This window comes from Electrona antarctica (genome assembly GCF_951216825.1).
Source record: "Electrona antarctica genome assembly, chromosome: 5".
Lineage (NCBI taxonomy): Eukaryota > Metazoa > Chordata > Actinopteri > Myctophiformes > Myctophidae > Electrona > Electrona antarctica.
Genome location: NC_136810.1, coordinates 59412049 through 59436678, shown reverse-complemented (window position 1 = coordinate 59436678; position 24630 = coordinate 59412049). Strand labels below are relative to the sequence as shown.

Below are 24630 nucleotides of genomic sequence, written 5' to 3'. Positions count from 1 at the left end.
TTTGCTATATAAAAAGCAGTAAATGGCATTGTTTTAACAAGATGGTGAGAATATGTTATTACTATTATTTACTGACTTCAGTATAAATACTTAGTAGTCCATGATTTGGTGAAACCTCTGCCTTTTCTTTTGCATGAGTGGACATTTTTGAGGGGTGACAAGGAAGGAAATGGGTTGTCAATCACACAGATTGTATGTGAATAAACAAGCTTCAAAATATAAGCAATGCAGTTTTTGTCATAAACATGGACCGCTTATTATGACCAGATGAAGATGAAAACACTGGTGACTGACATCTGTTTGACTCTAGTCTACTTTGTCAATTGGCACACACACACCACTACATAGGCATAGCATGCATCAGGGATACAGTGGTGCACCTTGTAGATGAAGATGGTTTATTGGTTTAGATAGACGGTAGATGCATGTTACAAAGAAACTGTTAAATATATTATATATAGGTTTGCTAACCATGTGGGTTTGAGATAAGGTTATCTTTTTACAACTCCAAATTGAAAAGCCTCAGGGGTGACACGATAACCAAATGGTTAGGGTGTATACTACATGGGCTGCCTGTAATGTATGACTTGAGTCCCCAGTTCAGACATTAGCGACTTTAAGCAACGACGGCTACGGCAGTGGGAAATGGATCAGTGCTCGATACATAAACCTGCTCTCCGTCGCAGCCCTTTCTACTACGGCAGAACCTACACTTACACGTAGTGTCTACAGCGCCATGTCATAATCATGTTTATTGAAATTATAGCTGTCATACATTTACACCGATTGCTCCATCACCTCTCTTATGCTGTGTAATGTGTTGGCATGCTCTGAATGAAGAAATAACACTAATCCCACATGTCATATTAACCATGTTTATTAAAACGGTTTCAGAATAACACAGATTGCTCCAGCACCTTCCTCTTTCCACTGCTGATCGCAGTACAGCAGTGTATACGAGCGCTTACGAATTAAGCAATATCGGCAAGTTAGCTGATGCGCGACGGGGTGTTTAAAAAAATGGTTTGACACATGCTGCATAGACCATGGGAACCAATGTCGCCATCGCCGTTTGCTTAACGATTTTGACAGCTACGGCGATTGCGTCACAGCTCCCGTACTTCCGCCTAGCGGAGCCGTCCTGAAAACAGTCGTTGCTTAAAGTCCCTATTTGCTGATGGTCTCCCTGTGTTTCTTGTACTGACTGTAAATCAAATGAATTGGATTAGAAATTACACACACACACACACACACACACACACACACACACACACACACACACACACACACACACACACACACACACACTCCTATGCCACCAAAATGTGGAACGCCCTACCAAGACATTAAGACATGGAAATCCCTTGACTCCTTCAAAACCGCTCTCAAAGGGCACCTACGGACGGCTGCAATTCGAAACTGGCCCCCTGTAAAATCTGAATCGGATTACCGGATACAGTAGGCGGTTGCCTAGCCTTGGCTAACAATATGGTCTTCATTAAAAAATAAGTTGCAATTTCTCCTTTTTTTTTTTAAACGTTCAGATTTTAAATATAAAGTGCTTACCCAATGGCCGCGGATGTTATTATTATGTGCAGCCCACCAGAAGTACCGTATTGTTAAATAAAAAGCGTTGTTGTTGTTTCTCATACTGTTATAATGTACCAGAGTGCAATACACCTCCCAACCGATGGGGTCGCGTAGTTGAAAGCATACACTAGGGAAAATGGCCACCGATCCGATTCAAATGTATTTTATTGACCAATGTGGAATATACGCGTACTTTTGAGAGGTCGTACGTACTGTATTTGTAACATCTTTGGTCAAGTGGTAAGCACTTTACATTTGAAATCCGAACGTTTATGTACATGTACGAACAAAAAGGAAGAAAGTGCAAACGCAATTTTGAAGATCAACAAAGACTAGTGTCAGCCAGAGTAATGTAGTAAGAGAGTGCAGTGACACGCTTTGATCTCGCCGCAAAGCGGGTGCCTATGGGCGATAGTTCCAAACATTGCTCCTATGGCTGGAACTATTCCATTGAGATAGAATGAGCACTTCCGCATTCCATTGTTACAATGAGAGTCAACGGGAGTGTCATTACTCTCTTTTATACTACTCTGGTGTCAGCTAGCTCAAAATTATGTCAAAACACATTGCATGCAGACACTTTCGTAAAATAGTGCATAATTCCACTGAGAATAAAAGTTATGGGCAGCCTGGTGCTTATTTTCGCTGTGAAAGAGATTGGCCAGTCACGTGACATCTGATCAAAGCAGATCAAAGCGATTGGATTGATGAGAGAGCATTCTATAACATATAAAATGAATCAACGGACACAATAGATGACTCGGCTGGTCACATTGTTCAAACAACAGTATGGGCATTCTATAATGAAAATACTAATATCACCCATCACAATCGCTGATAATGACATACTGAAACAGTGAGAATGTGGAAAATGTCCATACTGGGCCCATTGCATGGTCCTGATAACGGTTGATAACGCCTATTCTTGCACCGTCTGTCTCTGTCACTGTCGTGACCATGCACCGGTATGCGAAACACTGTTTAAATGGCTTAAGCATCTAACTTTCAACATTGTTTTTAATTGCGCAATTTTAATTGCTTGCACACTTGGAAATATCCTACCAATTTCATATGAAATGCCTTTACAAAAAAAAAAAAATGTATTATTATAATTGTATACATTTGGAGTGAAAACATATGTTTAGATGCCTGTGACAGCATGTCAGCAGTTCAGCCAATGCTGCTCCGCTTGTGTACGACAGAAAAACCTGACGTGATTTTTGTCCTGGCACACGTTCAAGTTCAAGGTTTTGCGGAAAATTGTGGTAATTCCGGCGTGCACCCATATTTTGGCGTACGCCGAGTTGATAAATGAGGGCCATAGTATTGAAAGGCAGTCTAAGGGCCGATTCATACTCCTATTTTAGAGCCGAATAAAAGACGGTTCGGCTCTGTACAATGTGACGTCATTTGAGGTTCGGGGGGGCGGGTACCGTCCTAAAATCGGCTCTTCGGTGCTACTGAAATTTTCTGACGAGCCGAAATCATTTCCGCACTACAGCGCCGAAACAGCGGTAAAATAGGAGTATGAATCGGCCCTTACCCAGTTCAGAATGAATATCAGGAATTTCTAACACAAGGTTGTATTGAGAACGGGTGTGATGATGGCCAACTTTAGGATGTACAGTAATAGGCTGCTAAGATAATTAGGCAAACCAGAAAATGCTATTCGCTCTCATAATACGGTGCATGCACTTTACTTGGGCATACCCCTCATCTGTTGCCACAATGGTCCCTTGTCATATAATGTCACAACACACCATTTTCCAATGATCTCATCATCATCACAGTCAATCTCATCCTGCGGTGCCTGAAGTTCTTCTGTCAGGTGCTCTTCTGACTGTTCTTTTTTTTTTAGGTTGTTCGGACTTCGGACTTCCTCAGCCTGTATTTTTCCGTGCCCCCTGACAGAGGAGGGAAGATGAATTGTTGGGTGTTGTAACATGTGCAGCACAGGTTCTTCAATGTAGCACACATGCAGCTTACATCCCTTTATAGCAGGTGGCCTGATCTGGTGGTGACCACCTGGTGTATTCACATCATCCCTGGGGTGGCTTGGAGTTGTTTCGGCATGTTACTGTATGCAGACACAATGTCATCTGTGTCGAAAAAAACTTGACAGTGGTGCCAGTCTTCAGGAGCGCTCTGTAGAATGTAGCAGCATCAGTGGATGTCATGCCCTTGACTGACAAGTTGATCTGTCAGCTTTTTCAACGCTCCACCGGGAGTCCCTTAACCATACCATGGCTCGCTTCAAAGAAATTCCAAGTGGCACTACTAAAGCCTCTCTTGAAGATATTAACCTTCTGCCTGTACTGAGTGCAAGGACCATCACTGAGGACGTCAGGGCTGGACTGGGACAAAAATTCGGCCCGGGCATTTTCGCGTGAATTTGGCCCAGACCGGCCCACCACAACCAGCGCGCAGATAGCAGAAACTCTACCACCCACTCCGTCGAGGCACACACACAAACAAGCCCTAATACCACCACTTTTACAGAACAACATAAATGATACAAACAGTAGTGGCCCTAAGCAACATAAGATTATGTGGCCCCACCCCTGCACTGCACCGCCGGGGGGGTCAGGGGGGGCGCTACCTGGTGGCCTGCCGCCTATTGGCCTGCCTGCCTGTCAAAAAAAAAATATATATATATATATATATTTTTTTTTTAATCATGGCGGCCCCCTACGGTCGCGGCCCACCGGGAAAATGCCCGGTATGCCCTGTGGCCAGTCCAGCCCTGGAGGACGTGGACTACAGACACAGCTGGATGATATGGGCTTGAAGATAGTCCAGGGCAGGATTGAGATGTTACCCAAATTGCCGGGGGACCTTTTTTGTTTTGATTGTGAGATAGCATTACCTTCACCAACAGTGGGCGACTGTGGCTCAAGAGGTAGAGCAGGTCGTCCAATGATCCATGGGTCGGCGGTTCGAATCCCGGCTCCTCCTGGCTACATGTCGAAGTGTCCTTGGGCAAGACACTGAACCCCAAATTGCTCCCGATGTGCTGGCTGGTACCTTGCATGGCTTCCGCCGCAATCGGTGTATGAATGTGTGTGTGAATGGGTGAATGTAATGCACAATCTATGTAAAGTGCCTTGGATAAAGGCGCTATATAAATGCACCAATTTACCAATTTATAACACACCTGTGTGCATGGTTTCCTGTTGGTGTGAGGCACCAAATTGCATAGACTGGAGAAGTCCACATGTACTGTATGACACGTTCATGAGAGGACAGACCTCTCTTCAGTTCCCTGCAGAATGAAAACTGATGCCTTATGTTCAATACATGGTTTTATTTGGTAGGATCCCCATGAGCGGTGCCCTAAAGCACCGCTAATCTTCCTGGGGTCCACATATAAAAACAATACATACATTTAAAACATACATTTGACATTTAAAACATGCATGGTTCTTAAATCTGCACAGCATACATGTGAACTGCTCAATGAGCTCCTCTATCTTTCATTCTTTTTGCCCTAGCTAGGGGAATCTGGTATACTGCTGTGCAGTAGATGAAGACGCCAAACCATAACACAGATGACATCATCCTCATGCTCATTGGACACTATTCCCACCCTCTTCCTCAAAGAGGTCTTAAGCCACGTTCACACCGCCAGAAGCTAGAAAGTGGTCACATGACTTAACCCATTTAGACCAGAGACCAGATTCATGTCAAGGAATCTCAGAATTATCCGTATTTGGCTGCGGACCCCCATCTGCACTGGCTCCCTGTATGTTTCAGGATCAAGTTTAAGATTTTATTGTTTGTTTTTAAATCCCTTCATGGGCTAGCACCTCCGTATATTTCAGATCTTTTAAAATTGTACGTCCCAGAAAGGTCATTGAGATCGGCAGACAAGCTCCTGCTGGAGGTCCCGAAGTCCAAGCTGAGACTTAGGGGAGATCGTGCCTTTTCTGTGGCTGCCCCTAAACTTTGGAATGAACTCCCCCTCTCTGTAAAACTGTCCCCCTCTATCCCTATCATTAAATCCCGTTTTAAAACACTTTTTTATTCCCAAGCTTTTAATCCAGAGTGAGCTATTTTCTTTTCCTCCATCCTGTTGTATATTTCTCTATAATAGGCCTATATGTTTTTTATCTTTGACGATTTTGTGCACTTTTATTTGTGTTTTTGTTATGTTATGTAAAGCACTTTGGTCAACTCTGTTGTTTTTAAATGTGCTCTATAAATAAAGTTGGATTGGATTGAATTGGATCTGAAAATGTGTAGTTCCAGGGACCACCCAAAAGCAAAGATTTGACTTAAATATGTTCGCTCTGAAAGAATATATATTCAAAGATTTGCAACACATTTTCAAGATTTTTCAAAAAAATTGCAGATCTACAAGCTCATGGCACTAACATATTTTTTTTCTTCCCCAGAAATGAGACAAACAGTGAAACGTGTTTTGCATGGTGTCTCATCGAATGGAGGAGAGAAGGTCAGACGGCAAAGATCCACCCAATCCTCTGTGTCCAGTACCATTAAACAGGAGGTGAACCACAAAGTACAAACCTATGTGTCCAGCACCATTAAACACGAGGTAGGGATGGGATTTATCGATCAATTAAGTAATTGCGACCGAAGGTCACAGTTACCTATGGAATCGTGCGTTTATTTTCCGTCAGTGTACTCACTCAAAATCCCCATACATGGGGAAAGCCCCCATATATTGTGCCCAGGTCTTGTGACATCATTATGACATCATATGGGATGATAGTCAATCAGGGATCATAGTAAAAGCTACCTGCTGTCGCAATTAAGCCCATAGGGAGATCCCTGATGTCATCAATATTAGTATATATGGATACAGTATATTCCTTATGTTGATCCTTCCCCATCCATCCTTCCTCTTCGATGTCTCCCTTTTGACTGATACCTGTCCATTTAAACTCTAGACGGGCCTGCCCCAAAGTTATTTGTGCAGCCGCGCCCGGCAGCCGGTGAAAACTAAAGTTCTCAACAGGCCCGAAAATTATGGGAAATTGGGTCCCTATTGTTTACAATGGGGAAGTTGCCGGACGCGCAGAAGCCATGCGCTGCCCGGTCTGTTGTTGTGGCCGCCACTTTGGAATACCTTTCTACACTACAGCAAGCGATTACAGTGGCTGTTCAAAGGTAACTTTAACTGGAAAAGACTGTAAATTGCCGGCATTTAACCTGTTAAGTTTCGGCCCTACTTGGGCCCTCATCAAACCCTGTACACTCATGGCATGCTCCATATATGGCCAGTGCACGCAACCTCGCCCTTTAGGGCCCTTTAGGGCGGCCCCCAGGCGTCTTACTGGTTGATAAATTATGATAACCTTATCAATCGATTTACCAGTTAGTTGATAAGCATTTTTTTCTTTCTTTTTTTAATCTGAGAATCTTAATTTTCCTCAATGTCTACACACCAGTGTGAAGTGATGGGCGCTAATATATTAAAGTCTAACTCATGTTGATTAGGTGATGTAATGGTGATGTAAAACAAACGGTGCAAACTCAAACATTAAACGCCATTAACAATAAAGAGACAATATGACGTAATGTGGCACATTATGACGTACATTTTCCCTTCATTGTCAATGGCGTTTACAAAACAAAACATTGAAGTAAAGACAAACATTAAATCTGTGTATAGGAGGGGCTGGCGCCCCTCAAAAACCTACATTTTGCTGATATACAGAAAGAATACAAAAGGCATTTCATATGCCTTAATACAATATTTATTTGACCATTTGAGATACAGGGCCAGGCAATGGCATCTTGTATGAGTAATAGAATATGGCACATCACATGCAAAAGCCGAGACACTGTGGCTACTGGGGGGGGGGGGGGGGTGTTTAACCAGCCCACATGTGTGTTCCTCGGAAAATCGATTAACTATTAACATCCCTAACAGGTGGTGAACCATGAAGACCAAACCTCTTTTCCTAGCACAATTAAACAGGAAGTGAACCAGGAATACCACACCCACAGCTGCCCATATATGGGCATATATGGTAAATACTGACACTTATTGGAACACAACTTTTTGTTGTTGTCCTGATAACCCTGCTGTTTTGATGTTGCTAAATGTTGGTACTGTTTATTTTATGCAATGCATGCAACACAGAACACACCACTAGGCCAATTACATTGTGTCTCTCGATATTTCCTCATCAATTAATGTGATGCACATGCTATGTCACTTCACAGCTGAACACAATTACACCCGTTCACCAGGAATGGCGCAGACCCCTTCGTTGGACATGCCGGACACCACAGGTATTTACTTGCATTGTTCTCATAGCCTTCCTCCATTGACCTTTTACAGACCGTGGCCATCTTGCCACCCTGCTGGCTCCGTGCCGGTCCTGCTGCCTCCGGCATCATGTGCATATTTACAGACGCACAGACGTTTCGGCTATCCAGCCATCCATCAGAACTGTAGTTAGTAACTGTATCGGTTTAGTCAATCTTATCTTGGTAGTTAATAGCTCATTTTGTACATGGAACATGGAAGAAGAATGGAATTACATTTTACGAATCCAGTGTTGACCATCATGCTATTTTTCTGCTCCTAGACATCCTGCACATGGTTGTGTGTAAAGAGGAAGTTTCTCCTGAGGAGAGGATCCCCAGTCTGCTCCAGGAGGAACCAGAGCCTCCACATTTTAAAGAGGAACAGGAGGAACTACTTCAAAGACCAGAGGAACCACTTGAATCTGACACTGAAGTCACTGAAGACAGTGATGATTGGGAGGAGACCAGTGAAGACGATGATGACGAATGGCATGACAAGAGTTTCAGTGACTCACCTTTCCACTGTAAAAATTGTAGGAGATATGGGTCAAATTGGTTATGTGTCCATAACCGACATGAACATGAGTGAAAGACCAACCCCCCCCCCCCCACCCCCACCCCCTGCACACAGCAGAGGGCTCCTCCTACAGTATAAAATGGCTTGCCGCCAAGGAACACGCTCTCTTTCCAAGCTCTTACCACGACAACAGCAGCAGAAGGACAGGATGGACTGAAATGTCTCCTACCCAGCTCTGCACAACGACCAGGCTGGGTTTACCCCAGTCCCCGACATCAGAGGTGCCATATTCTGGGCAGATCTCAACGCCATAACGGCCGGTCCCCAGGGACCGTGAGGTTGACCCAGACCTGCTAACCGAGCTTCTCTCTACTCGCCTCTCCACGTTTCACGATGCAGTGAACGAGCCTCCCTGGCTAGTCAACAGTAACACCACATGGCTCCAGCCACAGACAATAGTCTACTGGAAGCCCCCATAGGTCCCATGTTAGTTTAATGTAAACTTGTATGATTCAAATGTCATCTATAGGCTTAGCAGATTAGATTAAGCTTGCCACATGCTACTTAAAGAATGATTTTGTTTGTTGCCTTATATAGGATGTTAATGTTATGGTCACATATTATGCTAATAACTCAAATTGCTCAACGTGTGACTTTTAGCAACCAAGCTGAATTTCATCCATTAGGCCTATAGATAACATTTATATCATAGAAGTTTACATTAATCACCATTTCTGGGTTCATGGAATTTCCAGTAGACTCCAATGGCAGCTCCTAACTACTCTTCTCTCCAGAGGGAAACAGGCGAGCAGCATTACATGTTTGTTGCAACTGAGATGAGTGTTGAGGGTAGAGCTAGCATCATTGAACTTTCTCTTATTATTCATGACTCTATGCCCTTTCCCCTGTTTAGCAGATTAGAATGTGGCCATCCTTATCTGAATCTAAGGTGACCTTCACACCAGAAAGCTTTACTGCGATTAAAACGAATCCTGCTGCACATTGTCGGAAAGTGCGTATCGTTTGGCAGGTGTGAAGCATCATTCGAATCCTAATGCGCATCAAAGAACCGCATTCTACTCCGACCAAAAACGGGGGTTTCGCTTCGCTTCCAACCGCACTTGATTACGATTCGGTGCAGGTGTGAATGCAATCCGCAGCAAATAAAGGAAATTAAGCAAACAATGTGGCGGGTGAGGAGCTAAACACAGTTGGAGACGGAGAAGGCATATTTTACGCAGTGCAAAGATGTCCCGTTACCGAGTATAATTTTAACACCATAGATTTCACTGTGTAGGCTATAGTTTATGAATAACACATTGATAAAATTCCCTGCTGCGTTTCCTTGCTGCGCTTGACACAGCCAGTGTGAAGGCAAACCGCAGCAAATTAAATATGCAAGAATCCCAACTTCTCCACCCATTCGCATCGAGTCTGCCGAAGTATTAGGTGAGAATGTGACCTAAGTCAAATTATGATCTGACCTCAGCATCAAATCTGCAAGCTTGTGGATCTGTACTTTATATCGTCTTCTATACAGCTCATGTTATTTCTGGTTGAATGATCCATTTTAACCAGTTTCATAATTTGTTGAATTTTTGGTTCTTTTACTATCATCTATATATAGGAATTGTGTTTATAAATATTGTAATAATATGTATAATTATATTATATATTAATATTTGTATAATATCTTCTCTTTCCTTATTTTTTCAATCCATTTGCAATCAATCTAACCAATCGATATTATACTGTTTCAAGATCTCACGTAGAGTTCAAGGGTGTGTAAGGTGTGAGGGAATACTTTCATTTGCATAGTTCCTTCATTTTGGGGTAAAATCCATATTTCATACGAAATATAGATTTGTCATGATTTCATAAAATTAATATTTCCCATCATAATCACATTAATCCGCGGGGGCACGGTGGCACAGTTGGTAGTGCTGTCGCCTCACAGCTAGAAGGTCCTGGGTTCAATTCCCGCTCGGGACGCTGTGGGTGCTGACGGCGTGTTTCCTCCTCCGCGTCATCAGTGCCCATACCCGAGGCGGGGTTGGCGAAAGGGCCTTTCTGTGTGGAGTTTGCATGTTCTCCCCGTGTCCCCTAGGGTAGGTAATAATCACATTAATCCTCTATGCTCGCTACAACATTGTGACAAGAGTTTCAGTTCCCTGAATCACTGAAGCACACACTGGAGAAATCCACACTGGAGAAATACCTTTCCAATCTAAACATTGTAAAGAGTTTCAGTCAGTCATCTCAGCTGATAGTCTACTGGAAATTCCATGAACCCAGAAATGGTGATTAATGCAAACTTTTATGATAGAAATGTTATCTAGGCCTAATGGATGAAATTCAGCTTGGTTGCTAAAAGTTGCACATTGAGCAATTTGTATAATTAGCTATTATATATAAATTATAGGTAAAATATAAGATAACATTCAAAAGAATCACAGACTAACCAGATTAAGTTTATTTTAATGTTAATGTACTGCATAGTCATTATGCCTTTATTAGTATAATAATTAATGATAACGCTTATAACACGTTGATAACTATAATGAAAAAAATAATTGGTGTATTTGTATTTGCTATAAAACAGTTCCTATGCTGCATAGGATTATTTTGTAATTTTTATTTGCACATTTAAAAACAACACATTTGGAACAACAATACATTGTAGGGTTGTGCAGGTGAGATTTAGAAAACAGAGAGATGTTTATAAGGTTAATCTCACCTCATCAACACAAATGCAAATAAATCATACAAATCAAACATTATTTTGGCAACATAAATAATACAACAATGGATATACAATATAAATTAAAAAGTAAAAATGCACTTTAGTAGAAAAAAGGTGTGTGTGTGTGTGTGTGTGTGTGTGTGTGTGTGTGTGTGTGTGTGTGTGTGTGTGTGTGTGTGTGTCCACACTGTCCACACACTGCTCCCTCGACACCGAAATACACACCCGCATCAACAAAGCCTCTTCAGCCTTCGGACGACAGCGCAGCAGGGTTTTCGAAAACCGCAACCTGAAGGTCAGCACCAAGGTTGCTGTCTACAATGCGGTTTGTGTGTCTACCCTACTCTATGGGGCAGAGACATGGACTCCATATAGACGGCACTTCACGAACCTGGAAGCTTTCCACATACGCTGCCTTCAGAGGATCCTTTGCCTATCCTGGGAAGACAGAGTCCCCCACACAGAGATTCTCGGCAGCACAGAATCCACCTGCATGGAAGCAGCTGTGAAAAAACCCTGCGGTGGATAGGACACACCATCCGCATGCCTGACCACCACCTGCCCCGCCAAGTCCTCTACGGCCAACTGCACGATGCAAAGCGTGCCCCTGGTGGACAAAAGAGGCGCTAGAAGGACTACACCAAAGATATCCTAAAGCGCACTACCATCAACCCCATGCAGCTTGAAACTTTAAACTTTAAAATTTCGCACATAAGCGACAACAACCAGCAAAGGAGGTTCGAGAAACGCGCCCAGCGACACCGGAAGGAAGCCGGCATTCCTCCAGTGGACGGGATCCCCTGCCCCGCCTGTGGAAAGGTATCACGCATCGGCCTCGACAGCCACACCAAGTGGCACCAGCGGCAACAACGCTGCACCCCCCCACCCCCCCTCCCCCACCCGAAGCAAGCGTCATCATCGGACACGATGGACAGCTAAGATGGGTGTGTGTGTGTATGTGTGTGTGTGTGTGTGTATTGAATTGTTAGATTTGATTCATCAGATGGTTCTATAAAGCTTATATTTAACATGATTTAGTGAAGTTAGACTTTGATGAGATCACAGTATAGCTGTTCTGGTCCCCACTGTACTCTACTACATTGTACCATGGCTCCCCCTAGTGACCGTTTATGGTACGTGCACTGTACGCTCCAGCAGCTAGTGCGCATGTGCACAACACCATCTGCGTTCGTCTGACTGTTGACACTTGTAACAGTCAGTATGCAGTGCCGGTTGGTGCCACAGGGTGGTGCACTGCTCCCTTTTCTTTTGCTGTGTATTACAAGATCTGACATCACTTCCACTATGCGGTGTACTGTGTTGGCGCGCAGTGTGTGACTGTATGCTCCGTTCACTTTTGTTTATTATATTAGTGCTGTCTGCCGTGAGACCTGGCTTGATATGGTCAATACTGAATTAATGCTCTATTAGTTGGCTGCCAAATAAACCAGCTTAATGACATCATCTTTGTCTGTGTGAAATACCTGGACATCTATTCTCAGTATTCTGTATCCAGTCCACCATAGTCTACTCCCTGCTAGTCTCTCAAGACAGACTGTTGCCGCTGTTTTCCCGAATATTTGACGATGGGATTCGCAGATTGACTCCCTGCTAACACATCACACTTTAATATACAAAGAAAACTAAAACGTGTCGTTTGAAAACAGTGTCGTTGTTAAGCAGCTCAACCCCTGAAAAACAGCAGGTAAGATTAACCTTTCCAGCTCTTTACCAAATGTATTTTATATTTTTGACTCATCTTTTAAGATGGAACATAAGTATAGGCTATCTCTCATATCTGCTAGTTTGTTATATATGTGTTTCATCTATGTAGCCTATCTTTTATACAATTGAGTGTAGGCCTAGTGTAATTGTCACCCTTAGTCTGGCAATGCTTGATTAAAAAGCTTCACTGAGAACGTGAAGTTGATCATCCCGTTGAAGAGCACAAAGTAGCATCTATCCCATCAACTTCTCAGTTGCGCCTCACAATGCGAGAGAGAGAGAGAGAGAGATAGTGTGTTGATAGCCTATATTTTTAGGCTATTAATGTTTTGATGAGGACCCCGTGTTTAAACACCAGTATAATATAATCATAATAGCATAATAATAAGGATAATAATAATAATAACCATCTTATTGACTAGGCCTACTAGCTATGACTTTTGATATGTTGAACTTGAAATCATATGTGCATGCAGAGAGAGAGAGAGAGAGAGAGAGAAGCGCGCCGTGGTAATGCAAGCCTGGCAGTTAATTCGTTATAAAGGTAGGCCTACTGGTAGCCTATAGGCCTATATTTCTTTTTTAATATAGGCTACCGTGAGAATTGATTGAGCGGTGCCGTATATGTACCATAGAGTATATATATAATAGAGACTGAACTAGCGCGAAGCTCCGCCCCCCCAGCTATTCATGTCAGTGGAAGTTGCTCAGTGGCGTTTTGAAGCACCCGGAAGACTGCCGGAAGTCCCTCCCAGGACCTCAACTTTGAGGTCCTGAGTGACGTAGGGCAACTGAGCGCTCAACGTTAAAGCCCAGCTGCACGGGGTTTCCCGGTCATGAATCCACGGGTCCGCCTGTAGTCCCTCCTCCTACCACTAGGACCTAGAGCTTCAACGTTGGAAAGCCTGCCTGCCCCCTTGATATGTACCCCCGTTAGTAGGCTATAGTTTGTAGTCAGTGCATATAGGTGCATGTCTATCATAGCAATATGCATGTGACCTGGTGTGCTGCAATGTCCTGTATTGGAATGGCGGGACTCGACTTTTTTTTTTTAAAGTACCGCCAATTAGAAGTCAATGTCGGAGCGGTGGGATGTCGAAGTGGATGGCCGACCCCCTATTCTGCATACTGTGAATACAATTTGCAATCAATCAAAACCAGTAGTTAATACTAGCAGCAGCAGTAACATTATAAATTACATTGTTTGGTCATTACTATAATGTAACTATAGTTACAGTGTGTTGCAGTATTGCAGTGGATAGTATATGAGAGAGAGAGAGAGAGAAGGGGGGTGGGGGGGCAGGGGTGGCCTACGCTGTTAGATGGGTCCTGGGACCCAGGGGTGGTCTTTTATAGATGGGTCCTGGGAGTCTGGGACCCAGGGGTGGTCTCTTAGATGGGTCCTGGGACCCAGGGGTGGTCTTTGAGCCACTGCCGCGCCGGGTGTACCGTTCTTGTTGACCAAAGAGTGTCTCATCATCTTGGCTAGATCTAAACTAAACGTCTCACTGAGCAAAAGAGCATCATTGTGAAATGAATTGCTTCAAAATATGTACTTTATTAATTTATATACTTAGTTAGATCACTCTCCTCGAGTCCTCAGCAAGGTCAAATAAAGGCCGGCTATGAGATGAAATATGATCTCCCATATTTTACAATTACAGTTACAATTTACGCTCACATAAATGGTTGCTCCCTGCTGCTAGAACTGAGGCAGAACATTAAAAACAGATTGGTTACCTTATAGACCATTGTTCCTTGTGTAAAGTTAAGTTAAGTGTGATTTCTTCCCTAAATGCATGAATCCCATAATCTCATTCTCAAGATTCAAATGTTGGACAGTTGGGCTAACACCACTATAGGTCTCCAGTTATTAAAGTCCTTCCTTATTCACTTTATTTCAGAGCAGTGTCTGCAGTCCAGACTACAGGTGAAGATGAACCCTCCAGACCAGTATGTGGAGTCCAGACTGCAGGTGAAGATGAATCCTCCAGACCAGTATGTGGAGTCCAGACTGCAGGTGAAGGGGTTCATGTGTTTGGTCCGACGGAGCATTGGTCCAAACGACAACCTACCTCACCTCACCCTAACCCTATCCCCCAGGGCAGCACGCCTAAACCTAACCCCAACCCTCTCCCGACCCCCAGCGCACCTCGGACCAATGCTCCTTCGGACCAATGCTCCGTCGGATCATAGTATGCCTCCCCAGGTGAAGATGAACTCTCCAGACTTAGCCAGGGATTATATTAAACAGGAACCTGAAGACATTTCTATTAAACACGAACCTGAAGACGTTTCTATTAAACAGGAAGCTGAAGACATTTCTATTAAACAGGAATCTGAAGACATTTCTATTAAACAGGAAGCTGAAGACCACCCACAACTCAGTAAGTTTCATGTGCTCTTGCTCTTCCTTTCTATAAAATGTTCTGTTCTTCTGTCGGGCAGGGGTTCTCAACCTGGTAGTTGCAATCCCTCATGGGGTCGCCACATTCTTTTTGGGGGTCCCCAGATTATTTATTTTATTATTAAACAAAATGTTTTTTGCAACTGAATGGCTGGAAAATGGAAATTAAGAGTTTACAAAGTCCTTTTTTCCTCTTTCCTTAAAGGGTCACACACACAAGAAACACTTTCCTGGGGTTTTTATGTGGGTAATATGTGTTTTTAGATATTTTAGTATTTCAAAGTGTCCATGATGTGATAGACGTTGGGCGCACTTCGTTCCTGGACTACTATTCCCATAATGCTTTGGTGCACTGCTCCTCCTTGTGGATAGGGGGAGGGACGTCTTACTGAGACAACATGGACACTTTCATGGGAGCCAAACTCACACCGGAAGTTCAATGAATACATGGCAGTGAATGGATCCGGCTGGACCAGCTCATAACAAACATTATTTATTAACAATTGAGACCTTTGTCATATAATCGGTTCAGGAATATAAAAGAAGACATATCACAGGTTGTTTTCTAAGCACTTACTTTTCGATGTGCACAGAGTGCACAGTATATAATTTTATCTGAGGATCTAAACCGTAAACAGCAGCAGGTATCGTTTCTGGCTCCGAAGTATCGAGAGATTTGGCTGCCAGACAGGAAACGGTGGGAAGTCTTGAGATACTTGGTATGTTCAGAAAGGTACTTTGTGCTCTTTAGATACCATACCTCTATAACAATTGCACAGTGTACACATCGAAAAGCAACACTGCAGACAATAATGTGTTGTTTCTGTTATTTTCCAGAAGTGATTACTTTACAAAAGTTCTCAGTCATTCATAAATAATGTTTGTTCATGAGCTGGTCACTGAGCTCTCATTTACTCCAGTGCATTCTGCCAAACTTCCGGGTAGTTTGGCTCCCATGAAAGTGTCCATGAAAGTGTCATGGCGCAGCCCGGTCATGTGACCACTTCTCTTCCTTCTCAGAGCTTCCTTGATACAGTCCAGGAAGTAAGTGGGGGCATAGTATTGAAAGGCATTCTTACCCAGTTCAGAATGAATATCAGGAATTTCTAACACAAGGTAGTCTTGAGAACGGGTGTGATGATGGCCAACTTTAGGATGTAATAGGCTGCTAAGATAATTAGGCAATCAGCACGTCGTCACGAGTAGGCCAGAAATTGCTATTCGCTCTCAAAATACGGTGCATGCACTTTACTTAGACATACTCCTCATCTGTTGCCACAATGGTCCCTGGGTAGAGCTTCTCGTCATATAATGTCACAACACACCATTTTCCAATGATCTCATCATCATCGCAGTCAATCTCATCCTGGGGTGCCTTCTGTCAGGTGCTCTTCTGACTGGGTTTCTTGAGGTGGTTCGGACTTCGGAGTTCCTCAGCCTGTATTATTTCCGTGCCCCCTAACAGAGGAGGGAAGATGAATGGTTGGGTGTTGAACCATGTGCAGCACAGGTTCTTCAATGTAGCACACATGCACCTTACATCCCTGTAGAGCAGGTGGCCTGATCTGGTGGTGACCACCTGGTGTATTCACATCATCCCTGGGATGGCTTGGAGTTGTTTCGGCATGTTACTGTATGCAGAGCCAGACACAATGTCACCTGTGTCAATATATAAAATAAAATAAAACTTGACAGTGGTGCCAGTCTTCAGGAGCGATCTGTAAAATGTAACCGCATCAGTGGATGTAATGCCCTTGACTGAAAAGTCAACTCCATCGGGAGTCCCTTAAAGGAGAATTCCATGCTAGAAGGCTTTCTTACCTTTATTTGTAGTTGTTACGTCCCCACCAAAGAGGTCCAGGTGTTATTTTGTGCAAAAGTGCATTATTGGCTATTTCCCCTAATATAAGCCCGTTTAGGTTTATTTATTTAGCACATACTGTAGTATAAAAAATAGACAATAAATATCAAAGAACAAAAATACAATGCAAGGAAAGGAAGAAGCCAGCTGTCTTATTTGGAATCCTTTCCTGTATGGAAGAGGTCATAGATTAAACAGATTAAAAGTTCATTAAGAACAATACAAAAGTCTACAAGTTGGCAAAGGGGGGCAGCTGTGCAATAAATAAATAAAAACACAGACTGCACAAAAAGGGGAAATAAACAAACAAAAGAAAATATAACACATCAAAGTAAATCATGTAATCTACAGAGAGGAAAAAATAAGATATTTCTTTAGATGTTTCTTGAATATTGGCAAGGATAATGAGGATTTAAGTGAAGCATCTAGGGAATTCCATAGATGAGGGCCTCTAAATTTGATGAAAGATTGATGTTTGGAAGTGCGACAATAGGGTCATTCAAAATCATCTCTTTGCCTTGTGGGGTAGGAGTGAATGTCAAGTAACACGGAAAAAATTGTGAAAAGAAGAGGGAATGTCTTGTTTGCATTTTTTTTTTAATTTAAACATAAATAAACAGGTCTGAAAAACGTTGACTTTGTCAATGGGTAATGGTGAATATTTAATAAAGAGAATTTGAATGTGAAATCATTCTCAGAAACCTTTTTTGAATGATCAGTAATTTAGTGAGATATGTAGAATATGTAGCAGCCCAGACAATATTACAGTAATTAAGGGAAAATTAAGCTATAATAGAGTGTTAAATGACATGAAGGAAGAACAAATGGGCAGATTTTTCTCAATATACCAAGCATCTTCATAGACTTCATACATGCAGTATCAATATGTTGTTTCCAATTTAAATCTGTAATGACACCCAAGATTTTAGTATGTGGAACCTGGCAAATTTCAGAGCCATTGATTACAATGCTAGGTTTTTCTTTGGGAAATGTTTTGTTCATATTGCTAAAAATCATGAAGTTGCATTTTTTTATATTGAGAGTAAGCTTATTCAATTGAAACCATTTGAAGACATCCAACAATTCATCATTAACATATTTAACAGACACAGCTGGATGATATGTCCAGGGCAGGCTTGAAGATAGTCCAGGGCAGGATCGAAATGTTGCCAAATTGCCGGGGGACCTTTTTGTTTTGATTGTGAGATGCAAAAGGAGAGGGGGCTAGCATTACCTTCACCAACATCTAACACACCTGTGTGCATGGTTGCCTGTTGGTGTGAGGCACCAAATTGCATAGACTGGATCTCAGCACTGAGCTAGCAGGCATAATTTTCAGAGAAGTCCACATGTATGACACGTTCCCTGCAGAATGAAAACTGATGCCTTATGTTCAATACATGGTGTTATGGTTTTATTTGGTAGGATCCCCATGAGCTGTGCCCTAAAGCAGGGGTTCTCAACCCGTGGGTCGCGACCCCCTCGGGGGGTCGCCAAATTATTGTGGGGGGTCCCCAAATTATTTAAAAAAAAAAGTTTTCCGGGAGTCCCCAGCCAAAAACGTTGAAACCCCTGCCCTAAAGCACCGCTAATCTTCCTGGGGTCCACACAAAACAATACATACATTTAAAACATACATTTGACATTTAAAACATGCATGCAGCTCTTAAATCTGCACAGCATACATGTGAACTGCTCAATGAGCTCCTCTATCTTTCATTCTTTTTGCCCTAGCTAGGGGAATCTGGTATACTGCTGTGCAGTAGATGAAGACGCCAAACCATAACACAGATGACATCATCCTCATGCTCATTGGACACTATTCCCACCCTCTTCCTCAAAGAGGTCTTAAGCCACGTTCACACCGCCAGAAGCTAGAAAGTGGTCACATGACTTAACCCATTTAGACCAGAGGCCGATTTTTATAAAAAAGGCTTTTCTAAATCAGTTTTCTGAAAAAAATATCTTTCTATGCCAGTAGTGCTCAACCATTTCATGTCAAGGAATCTCAGAATTATCCGTATTTGGCTGCGGACCCCCATCTGAAAATATGTAGTTCCAGGGACCACCCAAAAGCAAAGATTTGACTTAAATATGTTTGCTCTGAAAGAATATATATTCAAAGATTTGCACCACATTTTCAAGATTATTAAAAAATTGCAGATCTACAAGCTCATCGCGCGGCACTAACATGTATTTTCTCTTCCCCAGAAATGAGACAAACAGTGAAACGTGTTTTGCATGGTGTCTCATCGAATGGAGAAGGAGAGAAGGTCAGACGGCAAAGATCCACCCGATCCTCTGTGTCCAGCACCATTAAACAGGAGGTAGGGATGGGATTTATCGATCAATTCAGTTATTGCGACCATAGGTCACAGTTAACTAAGGAATCTTGCGTTTCTTTTCCGTCAGTATACTCACTCAAAATCCCCATACATGGGGAAAACCCCCATATATTGTGCCCAGGTCTCGTGACATCACTATGACATCATATGGGATGATAGTAAATCAGGGATCATTATTGCTGTCGCAATTAAGCCCATATAGGGAGATCCCTGATGTCATCAATATTAGTATATGGATACAGTATATGTCAGAACCTGTTCTGACCTTCCTTATGTTGATCCTTCCCCATCCATCCTTCCTCTTCGATGTCTCCCTTTTGACTGATACCTGTCCATTTAAAAGTTATTTGTGCAGCCGCGCCCGGCAGCCGGTGAAAACTAGAGTTCTCAACAGGCCCGAAAAATATGGGAAATTGGGTCCCTATTGTTTAAAATGGGGAGGTTGCCGGACGTGCAGAAGCCATGCGCTGCCCGGTCTGTTGTTGTGGCCGCCACTTTGGAATACTTTTCTACACTACAACAAGCGATTACAGTGGCTGCAGTGGCTGTTCAAAGGTAACTTTAACTGAAAAGACGGCCGTAAATTGCCGGCATTTAACCTGTTAAATTCCGGCCCTACCTGGGCCCTCATCAATCCCTGTACACTCATGGCATGCTCCATATATGGCCAGTGCACGCAACCTCGCCCTTTAGGTAACCTTATCAATTGATTTACCGGTTAGTTGATAAGCATTTTTTTCTTTCTTTTTTTAATCTGAGAATCTTAATTTTCCTCAATGTCTAATATAAAAAGCACACCCGTGTGAAGTGAGGGGCGGTAATATATTTAAGTCTTAACTCATGTTGATTAGGTGATGCAATGGTGATGTAAAACAAACGGTGCAAGCACAAACATTAAATGCCATTAACAATAAAGAGACAATATGACGTAATGAGGCACATTATGACGTACATTTTCCCTTCATTGTCAATGGCGTTTAAAAAACAATCATTGAACTAAAGACAAACATTAAACCTGTGTATAGGATCTACATTTTGCTGATATACAGGAAGAATACAAAAGGGAAATGACATATTTTATGAGGAATAAAATGAAATGTAAAGTGCACTGTCTGGTGTGTCACATCACATGCAAAAGCAGAGACACTGTGGCTACCAAGGGGGGGGCGGGCTTTTTTTAACCAGCCCACATGTGTGTTCCTCTGCCACACGCACGCAGACGTACATCATTACATTCACAGAAAACCGCCCAATGATGGAACCGCAGAATTTTCTATTAATTAGTTAACTTAAGTTTAATTGAATCATTTCTTAAGGCAAATCAATTAATTATTAACATCCCTAACAGGAGGTGAACCATGAAGACCAAACCTCTTTACCTAGCACCATTAAACAGGAAGTGAACCAGGAAGACCACACCCACAGCGGCCCATATATGGTTATATATGGTAAATACTGAAACTTACAACTTTTTTTGTTGTTGTCCTGATAACCCTGCTGTTTTGATGTTGCTAAATGTTGGTACTGTTTATTTTATGCAATGCATGCAACACAGAACACACCACTAGGCGAATTACATTGTGTCTCTCGATATTTCCTCATCAATTAATGTGATGCACATGCTATGTCACTTCACAGCTGAACACAATTACACCCGTTCACCAGGAATGGCGCAGACCCCTTCGTTGGACATGCCTGACACCAAAGGTATTTACTTGCATTGTTCTCATAGCCTTCCTCCATTGACCTTTTGCAGACCGTGGCCATCTTGCCACCCTGCTGGCTCCGTGCCGGTCCTGCTGCCTCCGGCATCATGTGCATATTTACAGACGCACAGACGTTTCGGCTATCCAGCCTTCGCCGAAACATCTGTTGTCTTTAATTCACCATGCAAGAATAAAAACTAAAGCAGTCTTGGTGTGTGCGACCCCATCACCTTTATTTCAGTCTCATGTCTCACACCTTCCTCTTGATAATACAACCTAGATTATCTGTGGGGTTCAGGTCAGGCCAATTGGCTGGTCAGTTAAGTACAGTACAGTAATGCCATTGTCAGTACACCATAGTGCTGCCAGAATTGGCCAAAAATGATATTTGAATATTCCTTTTAAAACACCACATGTATTCGAACAATTTTCGAATGATTTCGAATGTCGAATGTATATGATTTTAATATGAATATGATGTGAATATTGCAGAATAATGTGCTGTAAAACTTTCTCTTTCTTTATCTATATGGTCCGGTCCTGTATGGGCCGCGGTTGGTGCTGAGAAATGCACTCTCTTGAGTCTTGCAAGATCAAATTAATGATTCATAATTATCTTAATAGCCTAATTTTTGTATAATGTTTTAGTTTACGTGGCACAGTCTCGCCAGAACTCACACAGCAATTGTATTGTTTTTTTTTTATTCAAATCTTAATTTAAAATATTTGATTATTCTTTTATTTACATTTGAATATTCATTCGAATATGGAATATTCGTTGGCAGCACTAGTACACCAGTTGTTAGTAGTTTTGGCACTTTTGGCAGGTGCCAAGTGCTGCTGGAAAAGGAAGATCAGCATCAACATAAATCTTGTCAATGTACAGAAGCACAGTGCTGTACAATATAATAGATGTGTTGAGACTCTGGACTTGATAAAACACAGTGATGATTTAGGCCATGTTATCTGCTGGTCTTGGTCCACTGACAGTGACAACTTAACACTGGTTTCAACACAGCCATCGTTTTAGAGTACATTGTGATTCAGTATATTGGCAAGCTTTATGGAGATGCTGATTTTCCTTTCCAGCTGGATTTGCCACCTGCCCATAGTGAACCATTATTATTATTATTTTTGCTGTAACACAATTATTCATTTTGGTGTTAAAGTAACAAAGGTTTTACTTTAGTCAATATTATCTTGGTAGTTGTCTCCACCAGGCCGAAGGCATGGGGAGAGAGTATGTTTTGCACTCCGTCCGTGTGTGTGTGTGTCCTTCCTTCCGTCCGTCCGTCCGTCCTTCCGTCCGTCCGTTACCAGCTAATCTCCGGCACCGTTGGCCCGATCAATGCCATACTTTGCACACACACTCCCTGGATGCCAACGATGAACCTCTGCCCCACATTTTCCAGAACGGCCTGTTATAGGGCCACCATGAGGCAGCTTTTCACATTGTTTACCTAAAACTGCACCGATCTGCGTGATACGTTGCATGCACACTCCCTAGAGGCCAAGGACAAACCTTTGACCTGCATTTTCCGCATCTGCCTTTTATAGCGCCACCAGGAGGCCGACTTTTGTAAAACACATTTTTTGATATTACTCCTCCAGATTCTGTCCAAAAATCTCACAAATCGTTACACAGTATCTCTATGGTCATGTGCTCAAGTCGGATCTGTCCGATATTTCATATTCCATCCTAATTGGCTATAATTGGCTTTCACAGTTTGCAAGATTGCCCCGTTTTGAACAAAAGCCTCAAATCATGAACGCAGCATGCAATTTACGTGAAATCTTTCACACATTTTCTTACTAGGCTGAGGAATATATCCCACCCTTTTCACATTGGCCTGTTATAGCGCCACCAACAGGTTGATTTTTGCAAAACACATTTTTGGAACAAAATGCTTCAAAAACATGTTTATATTAATCCTAAACATTTTGCCAAACATCTCACACAGTCCTATCCTCCTGGTGGAGACCTGTGCCCAGAAGGGCACTTTTTCTAGTTAATAGCTCATTTTGTACATGGAACATGGAAGAAGAATGGATTTACATTTACAGTGTTGACCATCATGCTATTTTTCTGCTCCTAGACATCCTGCACATGGTTGTGTGTAAAGAGGAAGTTTCTCCTGAACAGGAGAGGAGCTCCAGGAGGAACCAGAACCTCCACATATTAAAGACGAACAGGAGGAACTACTTCAAAGACCAGAAGAACCACTTGAATCTGACACTGAAGTCAAAGAAGACAGTGGTGATTGGGAGGAGACCAGTGAAGACGATGATGACGAACGGCGTGACAAGAGTTTCAGTGACTCACCGTAGTGACTGTAAAAATTGTAGGAGATATGGGCCAGATTGGTTATGTGGCCATAACCGACTTAAACAGTGTGAGTGAAAGACGGGTGCATGCTTTTGGTTAGACATACCATTGGTCCGATATATCAAACCCTAACCTTCCACGGGAGGTTAGCACACCTAAACCTAATCTTAACCCTCTCCCAACCCTTAACGCACCCCTCACCAACCTTAATCTGGTCGTTTTAACACACCCCTCACCAACTATAATCCGGAAAGACAGAGACTGCCTTTCCCACTTATATTTTTTAGCCCCAGTATTTTATGTTGCAGTATAATATATTATACCTGTTTCCATAGCCACATGGTGATCACCAAACATTTTGCTAGTTGGTTGGTATTCACAGAGTTTGTGTGCACATCTTGATTAAATGTATACATTTCATTGCATGGGCCTATACATTTTATTTCATTTCACAAATGACACAGACAATTGATTGGTCAAACAAATACCTTCATTCCTTTCAAACAGTTTACGTATCATCAGGTTCAGAAAAGATTCACCACTGACTCCACCGCTCCTTTTATAAGTTGAGGACTCAAATTGGGCTACACCAGTGATTCTCAACCTGTGGTACCACTATTGGTATGCTCTGGAGAGTGTAAAATGAAACCAAATGGACACCCTCTCAAGAGTTAAATAGTCTATAAGGGTCTGTTTGGGTAGCAACTCTCCATTTAGCTGGGGACCACCTGGAACCCCCCCTCAAGGACCACTGGTGCAAATAAATACCCATGTATTAAATGATTGTATTATCCGTGCAGGAATGAATGCTGTCCGCTAGGGGGCACTGTCACACAGAATAAACAACACACTGATATTCATCTGAACATAACAGAAACTAGTTAACTGGATTGATTGATTGATTGAAATATGTTTTAACAGTTTGCAGAATTACAGTACATTTCGAGCACAAACTCAATACAAAGACTAAGGTAAAAAGGGAAAAGAAACATATACAGTGAGGGGAAAGGGGGTGTATTTAAGGGGGTGTGCATTTATACAGGTTGGATTGGACTGACTGGCTGGCTGGCTGGCTGACTGACTGCATAGACAAGCGCAGGGAAGTACAGTACAATCCAAGGTCTGCTAAAA

The 24630-nt window shown here is 42.5% G+C and overlaps 1 protein-coding gene and 1 long non-coding RNA gene across 2 annotated transcripts; both read left to right on the top strand.

Annotated features, from left to right (window-relative positions):
* Positions 1-6039: 6039 nt before the first annotated feature.
* LOC306922772 lies at positions 6040-8471 on the top strand. The gene is made up of 4 exons (XR_013789962.1): positions 6040-6145; positions 7487-7586; positions 7783-7851; positions 8151-8471. It is a non-coding gene; the product is annotated as an uncharacterized lncRNA (long non-coding RNA).
* Positions 8472-12389: 3918 nt separating this feature from the next.
* Positions 12390-24337, top strand: LOC306923336 (uncharacterized protein). The gene is made up of 6 exons (XM_079501387.1): positions 12390-12834; positions 14759-15241; positions 19334-19449; positions 20816-20915; positions 21106-21174; positions 23270-24337. Exons 2-6 carry the CDS (start codon positions 14791-14793, stop codon positions 23572-23574), a joined length of 1041 nt encoding a protein of 346 aa, XP_079357513.1. The 5' UTR covers positions 12390-12834; positions 14759-14790; the 3' UTR covers positions 23575-24337.
* The last annotated feature ends 293 nt before the right edge of the window (positions 24338-24630 follow it).